Here is a 12,121-nt window from a genome sequence, read left to right on the forward strand (position 1 = left end):
ACATAAGGAGGGGGTGAAAGAAGAATTTGAGTAACCTATTTCCTTTCTCCTGCCTTGAGCCCTACGAACCACAGAATGGTTGAAATTGGAAGGGATCTGTGGAGGTTGTCTAGTCCAACCCCCTGCTCAAGCAGGACCACCCAGAGCCAGCTGCCCAGGAACATGTCCAAACAGCTTCTGATTTTTTCCAAGGATAGTGATTTCAGAACTTTAACTGGCAACCTGTGACAGTGCAGGACCATCCTCAGTGCATTCCCATATTCAGATACTCCAATTCACTCCTCTCTTTCAGTTTGTGCCCGCTGCCTCTGGTACTGGCTCTGGGCACCACTGAAAATAGCCTGGCTCTATCCTCTTTACGTCTTCTTTTAAAGTAGGTATATACAAGATTCACCTTGTGACTTTTTTATTTTCTAGGTTAAACAATACTCCCTTAAAGTAAGTGCAATCAAGCCAGATTTCCTTACTCAATAATTTATAATGCCTGAAAGCACTAAAGATCACACTACTTGTCAGTATTCAACATGGAAAGATATGAAATGTACAGGGACATTGCTCCTCTCATGCAGGAAGATCAAGTAGTTTCTTATTACTAAAGCAGTGTCCCAAAGATGTTGAGGCCCTATCAATACTACAGATTCTAGAGGCTACAACTCACATGATCAAATACTGAATAGGAAGTTTATAATCTCTGACACATCTAATGATCTAATGAAGAGATAGTATCTCAAAATATAATTCAGTCAAATGTAAGAACGACACACATTGCTCCTTATTTTGATATACAAGCTCTGTTTTGAACATTCTTAAAGAAGGCATTCAGCAGGAAAAGCTTCTTTGTAAACACCACTAGATGGCAGTGAAGGTTGAGATCTCAGTGAGCAGATCGAGAAAAGGGATTTTGTAGGATCCTGTAAACCAATGTTTAAAAAAGAGTAAGGGAAAAAAACAATAAATTCACCGTGGTATTCCAATTCTAAGACAACAGAGCATCTACACTTAAATACTAAATGATTCATCAGGTTTAGGTGCAATAATTTGACAATAAAAGGGACATTTCATCTACAAAACAGACATGCTTCAGCAAAGGCTTTAAAACTTCTAAAAGGTGTAAAGGTGCCTGGGGTAAGTGGGATGAACAAATGGGAAGGGAAAAAAAAACACCAACAAAAAGAATCTAAACCACATACATTATATAACTAATGTGTATGCAAAAACAAAGTTCACACCTTCACTGAAAAGTCATCAGAAGTCCATAGATTTAAAAATAAGCTAATATACATTACTTCTGTAACCTTCCTATGGCCCTAGTATAAAAAAATCACCTGCAACTTTGTGGAAACAAACTGGGGAAAAATAAAAAGAGTTCTTACAAATATATTAATGGCAATAGGCAGTGTAACAGTAACATCAGCCCATTACAGGGTGAGGATGGTCACCTCTCCAACAGGAACACAGAAAAGGCACAGAAAAGGTGTTTAACACATTCTTTGCCTCTGTCTTCAACAAGGGGGTCTCAGCGCCCTGAGCTAGAGGACCATGACTGTGAGAATGATCAACTCCCAGTCAACCCTGAAACTGTGTGGGATCCTGGTCCAGCTGGATCCCTTCAAAGCTATGGGGCCTGCTGGAATTCATCCAAGAATCCTTAAAGCACTAGCTGATGTCATCCCAAAGCCTTTCTTGATGATTTTTGAGCAGTCTTGGAAATCCAGAGAGTTCCATCTACTGATGAATGTTGTCCCAATTTTCAAGAAGGGCAAAAGGAGAACCCCACACTCTACAGTCTGTCAGTCTCACTTCAGAGCCTCGTAAAGTTGTGGAGAAGATTATTCTGGGAGGTGTTGAAAAACACCTGAAAGAAAACTAGGTCACTGGTCACAACCAGCATGGCTTCATGAGGGGAAAGTCCTGCTTATCAAACCTGACTTCCTTTGATGACAAGGTATCCCATGTAGCTGACTGAGGGAAGCCAGTTAACGGTAATCTTTTTGGATTTCAGCACAGCTTTTGATACTGTTTCTGAAAGGATCCTTCTGGACAAAATGTTCAGCACACAGTTGAATAAACACATCATGGGATGGGTGACCAAATGGCCCATCAGTTGGACACAAAAGTGTTACAGTGAATGGGGTGACATCAGACTGGTGACCTGTCACTACTGGGGTTGTTCCACAGGGCTCCATCCTGGTCCTGTGCTCTTCAACATTTTCATAAATGACTTGGGGGCAGGAGTGGAAGAGATACTGAGCAAGTTCACAGACAATATGAAACTGGGAGGAGCTGCTGACTCCCTCCAGGGTAGGGAGAACCTGCAGAGAGACCTTAACAAATGAAAGGCTGGGTAATCACCAACCACATAAGTTCAACCAGGGAAAGTGCTAGATTCTGCACCTGGGATGGGCAACCCTGGATGTACAGACAGACTGGGGAATGAGATACTGGAAAGCAGCACCTGGGGGTCCTGGTTGATGGCAAGTTGGATATGAGCCAGCAGTGCCCTGGCAGCCAGGAGGGGCAACCCTGGGGGCATCAGCACAGCATCACCAGCAGGGCAAGGGAGGGATTGTCCTGCTTTGCTCTGAGCTGGGGCAGCCTCACCTCCCAGTGCTGGGGGCAGTATGGGGTACCACAATGTAATACAGACATTAAACTATTAGAGAGTGCCCTAAGATGGTGAAGAGCCTCAAGGGAAGAGGGGCTGAGGGCAATTGTGTCTGTTCATCCTGGGCAAGAAGAGAGAGAGAGGAGACCTCATTGCAGTTACAACTTCCTTAAGAGCGGAAGAGGAGGGGCAGGCACTGATCTCTGATCTGTGGTGACAGTGACAAGACCTAAGGGAATGGGCTAAAGTTTTGTCAGGGGTGGTTTATTGCAGAAAGATTCTTCACTCAGATGGTGGTTGGGCACTGGAACAGGCTCCTCAGGGGAAGGGGTCACAGCACTGACAGTGACAGAGTTCAAGAAGCACTTGGACAATGCTCTCAGGCACCTGGTGTGCTGTGGGATGTGGACCTGGGGATGTTCCTTTTTAGGACCAGGAGCTGGACTTGGTGATCCTTGTGGGTCGCTTCCAACTCGGCATACTCTGATTCTGTGAAATTGGTTATTTTCTATGCATTATTTTGTCCTGTCTTATGTTTAAAGTTTGACTAATTACTATGCAGCCTGCTATATAATTATAATTATGACAACTTACCCTTCCAGCTTCATCCAGTGCCAGAATGCAAGTCTTTTGACCCCCATTTTCTTTAAGATGCTGGGTATCTACTTTATATTCCAAATATCCCCCACTGACAAGAACTTTTTTAAGGTTCAGCTGTCTGGAAGAACACAAAAGGTTAAATTAGTATTTCCCTATTGTGTACTTAATGTTGCTTCTATGATAGTTACCTTTTTCATTTAGACAAGCAGTAAAAAAAATAAAGTCAAGACAGTGACACCAAAAAATTACTTATGTTTAGTTTCATCCTACCGGTACTATTAACATAACTGCTAATATTATAGCAGACTACAACTTTTGCTTGTTTTTAAGTATATCACATTGTATATTTAGAAATTCTTCACAAAATTCCATGAGTGAAAATCAGTAGATGATGTAGCTTTGATTTCATCTTTACAAAAATTTATTCAGCTGTTTGTATTAAAACATCTATCCTACCCCAGCAGTTCAATTCTCAGGGGTTTACTAGATCTTGGTTTTCAGCTGATCAAAATCACACTCATTACCTTTTTTCAGTTGCTTAGTATAAGAGCACAGGACATGGTATTAAGCTTCTACAAGTGCCAACACCTTTACTTACAGCCATGCAGAAATGAAGTGTAAGGTAATCATTAAGCTGTAATATGTCAATAAATACTGCTAGAATTTGAAGTGAAGCTGAAAAACTAAGAGGGGGTTATCTCAGCAAAATCAAACCCAAAAAAATCTATTCTAACCTGTCATTGCAAACTAAGTTAAAAAGAACAGGATTAAATATTTTCCTAAATTCCTGAGTCAGGAATCCAGTTTCTTCAACAGGTTTTACATCCTGGTTTTAGCATATGGACCGCATGATTTTACAACATCCTGTAACCAAAATTTCTTTTTATAATATACTATATCAACACATTAATTAGAAAACTCAGACCCCAGATTACTGATTCAAAATCATAACAACATAAATAAATAGAATAGCAGATCTTCAATGTCTCTACCAAGATGCAGTTAGACAAATTCAAGGTACCAGAGGAAGAAAAAATACCAGTTTCAGTGTTTTTAAACTTACAGCACAAAATATTTCCTCCTAATGTGTCTTTTAAAATATCTTTAGCAAACAGCAAGTGGCACCTTAGCCTCTTGTAAAAAAACACCAAAAAACAAATGAAGAAACATACAAAAACTATAACCCTAGTTCATATGAAAGAACTACAAATGAAGAAAACACAGGGCACTACTGTATTTTCTGTACTTTACGCACAAAAATCCTTAAAATAACTTGCAAGTATACAACTACAGTTGCATACTTCCCCTATTGTTCTTCATAACAAATTAGAAAGTAGCACATACTTTGAAGCTATCTTTTTGCACTGATAGTCTGCAAGTAAATAAATATCTCCTCTTTCAGAAACACATACTGTAGCACCATCACTTGCAGAGACCAGGGACACAGAGATGTCTTTATGGTGTAGAGCAGAGACTTGGCGAGGTGCAGTTACACATTTTTCTCCATTAGGATCCAGCAGATAACCTAGAAAATACAACACACCCCAAAAAATTATTTGCCATTCCACACATTGCACACTCAAAGAATACTTTATGACACTACTTTGAAGAACCTTTAAATTCCAAAAGATTTTTTAGGTAATTGGGTAATTTGTCTCCAAAATATTTAGACAGATGAGACCCACCACACCTTCTTGTTAGTTCACTACAAACACCCAATAACCAAGACCTGATACAAAAAAATGAAGTAAGGCAGATTTGACAGGGAAGCTCTTTAATGTGGTGGTTCTGTGCTTTAACTCCAAAGAAACAATATTTATTTCATCATATGAAAATTCAAGGCAGTAGAAATACCATAACACTGGCCAAAACTACAGACACTGGCAGACAAAAAAGTAAGCCTGTCAAAAAAATTACTGTAACTGCAGGTAAGCATGAAGGCAGCAGTTACATGAAACAGAAACAGCTGGAGCTGAAATGCAAGATCTCTGAAAACATTAAAAAAATAAAACAAAAACAGGCCATTGCTGCTCTGTTGCAACAAGAAACCTAGTATCAGGAATCTCATCCGTGGCATAATCCTGTTCTGTGTGCAGAGCACTTATGCCTGCACCACAGAGCAGAGCAGGATACAGATAGCGAGAAACAAGCAGCAGAGCTGCCTTTACAGCTGGAAGCACTCTGCCAAAAGACAACATAGGGCTATGCTCAAACATCTTATGGGGGCAAGGTTTACCACCTACCATGGTGTCCAGCTGACACAGCTAATATCACTTAAGATTCAATTACTGTCTTTCTGTGGTACTGCACTGGGCCACATGCTAGCCAGAATAATCCCAGCAACACAAGCCACCACAAAAAAAGCTTATATGATGGGTGCATATATAAAAAAAAGGCAAATACAAACAAGAAGATACTCATTAGTAAGATATTTCTCTGACAAAGACAAGTTTTTTCACATACCTTTGACACTTTAACATAGAAACACAAAAAGAGCTAGAACCTGAGGCCAGAGCTGATGCAGATTAACTCTAAGTACCAGAGATAGCTAACAGTTTTATTTGCACAGACCAAAAATGCTAATCCAAACCACTATAGCAATATTTGTTTATTAAAAAAGACAAAAGCAATTAAAATGCCCCATTCATACAACAAATCAAGTTCACTAGTTGGTAATATATATCTTTTATATCAAGTTCTTTCTTGACTTCAGAATAAGACATAGTTAACTGAAGATTCGGGTAATGGTATTGCTGAAAAAAAGCCAAACCTAGATATAGGCAAGTATTTCACTTAAAAAATTAGTATGAAAAAGTTATCAGTGGCATGTTTACAGTGCTTGATGAAAAGCCATAGGCAGGAGAACTGAAGGCTAGTTGATAATTTATTAAAGGTAGTGCCAGACAGATTGCTTGAAGGAGACAAGCATGCCTTGGAGTAATTTCCAGCACAAACAGCGAAATTTTCTCCAGTAGCAGGACAAAAGATGCATGCAAGATAAAAGTTACAAAGAGTTCAAATAAGAGCTAAATCTGACTAGCTCCTATCATCTCAAAATGTGAAAGTAACTGGTAGGAATGAAAAATACTCTTCAAAAGAAGTGGGAAGGGATGATGTCATCAGATTGGTTATAAAAAAAAAAAAAAAGAGAGAGAGAAAAAAGCTTCACCCAGGCTTCTCTTCTAAGAAGCAGATGACAGGTTAAGCATGAACAACATCTTTCAATGGCTGGGTTTTACTTTCAGAATGCTTCTACCTTACCTAGTTGGCCGCCATTCAGCCCCATGGTATACACTGCTTCCTTAGTCCATAGCACAGTATGGAATCTGCCTGCAGCCACTCCAATCACCATTCTACCTTTCAGGTTTTTTGCCTGAACCTAAGCACAAATCCAAAGTACATCTTAATATTAAGTAGCAACAGGTGAATTTCACATGTACAAACTTCTGACAACATTTAATTCCTAAAGTCATTAAGAATGAAGCACTAATATCAATCCACATACAGTCTAACAAATCAGGCTATTTCAGAAGTTTGTCAAGTGGGACACTACTGCACTAATGACAAAAAGAACTAAACTTCTTGTATTATCTAATCAGAACTGGAATCAAGTCTCCTCAGGCTGTCTTCATATGTAAGATGTTGAACATGACTGAACAGGACATGTATAGCACAGCCACAGAAGACTCAGGTGCTGCAAAATGTCAGGTAGAAGTTTAAACTTGCAAGTCCTAATGGCCTAAACATAATGCAGAAAACTACACTACTAATTCCACACTTCACATTTAAATTAACTTTTCCAGATTAAGATGATAAAATCACAGCAAATACCATGGATTTAGAGCTGTCATCACACTACTGAAGAACACATGGTATCCCAAAACACTATCCTGCTGCATTTTGGCCAATCATTCTTTTTTACTTTCACAATGCTGATAGTGCCATGTTGTTCTACTTCAGATGAAGTTAAAGCTTCTTTACTTACCAATAAAAAAGAGTAGGCATAGAAACACTGTTAAGTTGCTGATGCCCATACCCCCTCTTCCCTGGCACTACTCTTCCCAAAGCACTGACTTCAGAGCTTCCAGCAAAGGACATAACGATCAAACCCTAAGAGCCATGATCCAATGATTCAAAAGGAGTTAAAAGCCTGATTCTCAAGTGATACATACCTATTAATACTTCAGCTACAGAACAATTTGTGGAAGAGGGAAGAAAAGGATTTTGGCACTTGTACTTTGTATCATACTTCACACTAAAAATTTTGGTATTGTTCAGGTTACAAACTAAGACATTTATCGGAACAGTTAAGACCTGAGATGTTGATATCACAGAATCAAGATTTATCTGAACTCACACTAAACTTTGCTATTCAGAAGAAGTTTAGGAGTTATTTTTATAATCTTCACATTTTCCTTTCTGTTAAGAAAAACGAAAACAACACCACCAACCAATTAAGCTTTGACTGATGTTATTTTTACCTGTCTAGGAACACTGCAATTAGAAGGAGGAGGAAGAATACCCAATTGATGGAAAGTATTCAAACCAAATGTGTAAACATATCCATCTTCTGTTAGAACAACAGTATGATCCTTAGCTGCAGCTATCTGGGAGCACTGATGACCAGTTAAGCCTTCCACAAGTCTTGGAACCTGAATCAGGAAAAAACAAGTTGATATAAAAGCGTATTTGTTACTAACCAGTGGCCATCTATGAAACTGAAGTTACACCAACAGAAAGTCATGACCAAACACTGAAATAAATACAAAATGTATGTGAATGCGCAACACATTCATTAATATAACAGCCACATCCAGTGCAGTAAGATGAATTACTTTCATTTGAAATGCTATCAGGGAAATGTCATTTGCTATCAGGGGAGATGAATTTTAAACCAATTGTTCTAAAATTAGATTGGAAATTACATCTTCGGGACAATTGAACAAATATTAACTATCAGACGGCATTTTAAGTATCACAAACATTAAAGATATATCCCTCCAATGCAGGATAATCCAAATGAAATTTCACTGAATAAGGTATTAGTTATGTATCTTTGAGTCTTCATGCACTCTAATATGACTTCTCCTTTATTCAACTATGTAACATCACAATTCCGGGATGCAATTTGAAAAAAATACTAATTTACCAGAATTACTTTCTTTAAAAAAAAAAAAAAAAAAAAAAAAAAAAAAAAAAAAAAATAGGTAAATTTGAGCTCCACTCTCCACTATACTGTGCTTCACAAGAAATGCACACTACAAGGCAGGATAAGATGCTTAAGTCTAAGAATTGTGTTTTTATCATATTCTTAGTCTTCCCATATTTTACTTTTGTGCATTGCAACAATGTACTATTCAAATGAAAATGACCAGTGACTTTTCACTGAAGTTGCGTAAGTCCAGTAAAAAGCAACCCTACCATCCCTCTTCCTGCCACTACAGCTTCTGCTGTACTGCTGTTTCTCTGTCAAAAAACATTTGTTTCCACTTATCTAGCATCAGCTGGCCTTTAAATCAACTCAGCCACAACACAAGTTTGACCATAGCACCTAGCTGAAGTTTTTTGAAGTAATTTGAAGTTAAAGTATAATCAAATGCACATTCCTCTACTCTGCCATCTCACTATTAGCACTGGAGAAGTTTTTCTGTTACTTGGTGGGAAGCAAGAGGTTTGGTTTAAAATGAATGGCAAACTCATCTTGAAACTATACTGATAGAAACTCTAATTCCCTTTTTAGACTTGCTGTTAGAAATAAATGAAACATCATACTGAGTACAAGAAATAACATAAGACAGCATACCAAGCATGTTTGTTCATCACCATGACCCAAGCGCCCTCCTTGTCCATGTCCACATGTATACACTTGGCCTTTGTGGGAAAGGAACACAGAGTGGAATTTGCAGAGTACCACCTGAAAAAAAAGCAAAAAATGGATGGGGAAGAGACAACATAGGACAAATTAATTTTCTTGGATAATCTGAAAACACCTGCCATAAGTACTTTGTGAAGAAGTTCTGCTTTAATAAAGATATGTTCATGAAAATACAAGATAGTGGTATTAAATCATAGGACACATAAAATACTTGCTTTAAACTTATAACATTCTGCCTTAACCTACTTGAAGTGATGAACAGTTTCAGTTTATTAGAAGATCAATCATAGCCCCACAGGCTAACAGAAACTCAAAAGACTGAGTTTTAAGGTCCACAATGCTGCCTCAAAAATGCCAAGGAAACACGTTAGGACTGCAGCACAGACTGTCTGCCCTGAATGTCTGCTCAAGTTTTCAAATACTCTCAAACTGAAGTCACAGTAAGTTATTAGAGACAAAGGTACTGCTATATGAAATGCACTTAGCAGCATATGCTGCTTTGAACACAAGATGAAGTTTAATGCAACATATACCAAGCATATTTATTATTCCACTTCAGTTCAGTACTGCAGTTGCACAGGAAGTCAGCAGCTCAAAACAGTTAGAGAAGTATCAGGCTTTTAAATGTATTTAATGATATACAAGCCACATATCCAAAGCAAATCATACAAACACCCCTGATCCCCCACCAAAACAGAGAACCACAATTTCAGTAATGGTGATTGGGGTTGCAGGGAGGTAAGGAGGTGGGCAGAGAGAGGAAGGCACCAAGAACTGCTTTTTCCATGGAAATCTTCAACACTTGGTAACTCCTTGGTTACTTTTTCCCCCTTACATACCCCTCACCAAGAAAAGTGCCTATGTAATACACTAAGAATACCTGTTTAATATAAACGCCATTTCGAGGAAAAAGGTCCACTAATTCCGGATGATGTCTACCCTGCTGACCACCATGACCCAAAGTAAAATTTATATTGTTTCCCCAGGTGTAGACTTCTGTGGGATCTGTAATGAAAAAGATCCTCTCTGAAGCTTGTAAATTTACTAGCGTTGCACACACTGATTTCAAAAAGCAACTGCTATTTCTATGTAAAAATCGAAGAGTAAATTTTTTTTTTACTTAAAACTGAACTTCAAAAACATTTAATATAAGAAGTAAGGTATCATGACAAAATATTCCAATAATATTGTACAGATGATCAACATTAGTATCGAACATCTCACAATTCATAAAATCCCAATTAAAAAACAGAAAACATTGTATACACTGGTACATGTATAAATACATTGTTGAAACAAATGCAAAATGCAAAATACAAATTAGACAGTTTTATTTCTTACCTGTTTTCTTGAACACCACATGGATAGGCCTATCTTTCATCACAAGATCCAGGGCTGATAAGCCTTCTTTATCCTGAACATAGAGACTAACACCATGCTGAAAGAAAAGAGGAGATCTGAATTTTAACTGCACAGCTTCAAGTAAACCAGGTAAATCTTTAAGGAGCAAAACACATCTTTAATTGAAGTTTAATACTGATAAAAGAAAACATTTAGATTCAAATAAACTGTAAGCAAATCTAAAAAAAAACAAAACCACTGTAAATCTGTTCTGCCATGCATACATCTTGCTGATATATTAACATGGATTTTATTATCTTAACACTGACTGTGTAATAAACTGTAACCAGCAAAACACAAAGGAAACGGATGTGAAGATAAAGCACTGACATCTAGGAATTGCAAGTATTCACCAAAAATGAATTTACCAGCTTCAGAGGATACATTTTCTTAAACTGGCATTCTACAGAATCAATTTTGACAAGCTAGACAAGTGACAAAATTTAAAACAAACAAACAAACAAACAAAAACCTACTATTACTTTGAAAACAAGCAAGTAACAGTTCCACAGTTGCTGAGAAAAGGCAAGAGGACACAAACAGGAAAGAGAGCACTAGGGAAGGTTCAGAGGCACAAAGTATAAACGGGTCATTCTTTTAGAACTTAGAGAGACAGACAATCTCTGTAAACACCATTTTCTCAATACAAAAGAGTGCTGCTACAGCAGCATTGATTTTAGGAAGGAAGTCAAGTGCCATCAATCACCTCCCAAAAGTGAATAACTCCAGAGGTCCTCAACTAGAATGTAATGGCCCACACAGCTGTACCTGTGTACCTGAGGTCATGGCTAATACAAAGGAAACCTTATAAAACCTCACACTTAAGAGGTAAACACAGGAAATACAACTTTCTTTGGAAAAACATTCCCCAGAACAACAACAGCATACATTCTCCAAATTATAAAGACAACCTTAGCATGGGATTAATTCACCATATGACAGAGAAGACCAACCTATTTTTATGACTTAACAGACAGCTGGATAGTCTTCATTCTGGAAGTTGTTTAAAATATTCACAAGCAGACAGAGGCTGTAGGGATATTCACATAGTCTGACTTTGTAAGAACAAACTCCAGTTGCTGAGTGGTAAATCTTGTAGTTAGATACAGTCTGAGAATAAGCCCCCAGCCAACAGCAGAAGTCCATCATCCACACTAGTTTAAGAACCTAGGGCCTGATTCTGGAGCTAGTACTGTTTAACATCTTGACTAACAACCTGGATGACAGGCTAGAGTGCTGCTCCCTAAGCAAAGGTGATGATACTAGACCAGGAGGAGTGGCTGATAAGTCAGAAGGTTGTGATGACATTCAAAGGGACTTTGACAGGATGGAGCAACAGACTGAGAGGAACCACAAAGTTCAACAGAGGGAAATGCAAACCCTGGCCCTGGGGAGGAACAACTCAGTGAACTAATACAGCTGGAGGCTGAATGACTACAAAGCACCTCAGTAGAAAAAGACCTAGGGCTTCTTCTAGACCACCAGATGACCATAAGCCAGCAAGCTCAGAGTTAAGAATGGTGAAAGCATCCAGGGCTGCAGGTGGGAGTGTTGCCAGCAAGCATTACTCAGCACTAGCAAGCCACAGCTGGAGTGCTGGGTTCAGGTCTGGACTCCCAGACAGATAAGGACATACAGGA

At 38.4% G+C, this 12,121-nt stretch overlaps 1 protein-coding gene across 3 annotated transcripts in view; it reads right to left on the minus strand.

Moving 5' to 3' along the window:
• Positions 1–12,121, minus strand: part of IBTK (inhibitor of Bruton tyrosine kinase) — a 54,464-nt gene that overhangs the window by 32,325 nt on the left and 10,018 nt on the right. For all 3 annotated transcript variants that reach the window (XM_056487570.1, XM_056487571.1, XM_056487569.1), the window contains exons 3-9: positions 10,422–10,518; positions 9,961–10,085; positions 9,009–9,119; positions 7,687–7,857; positions 6,467–6,584; positions 4,550–4,730; positions 3,200–3,323 (exon numbers count right to left, since the gene is read on the minus strand). In XM_056487570.1, coding sequence (XP_056343545.1) covers positions 3,200–3,323; positions 4,550–4,730; positions 6,467–6,584; positions 7,687–7,857; positions 9,009–9,119; positions 9,961–10,085; positions 10,422–10,518 — 927 coding nt within the window. The remainder of the gene's footprint in view (positions 1–3,199; positions 3,324–4,549; positions 4,731–6,466; positions 6,585–7,686; positions 7,858–9,008; positions 9,120–9,960; positions 10,086–10,421; positions 10,519–12,121) is intronic.

Source organism: Oenanthe melanoleuca, chromosome 3, assembly GCF_029582105.1.
Source record: "Oenanthe melanoleuca isolate GR-GAL-2019-014 chromosome 3, OMel1.0, whole genome shotgun sequence".
In the NCBI taxonomy this organism is placed as follows: Eukaryota; Metazoa; Chordata; class Aves; order Passeriformes; family Muscicapidae; genus Oenanthe; species Oenanthe melanoleuca.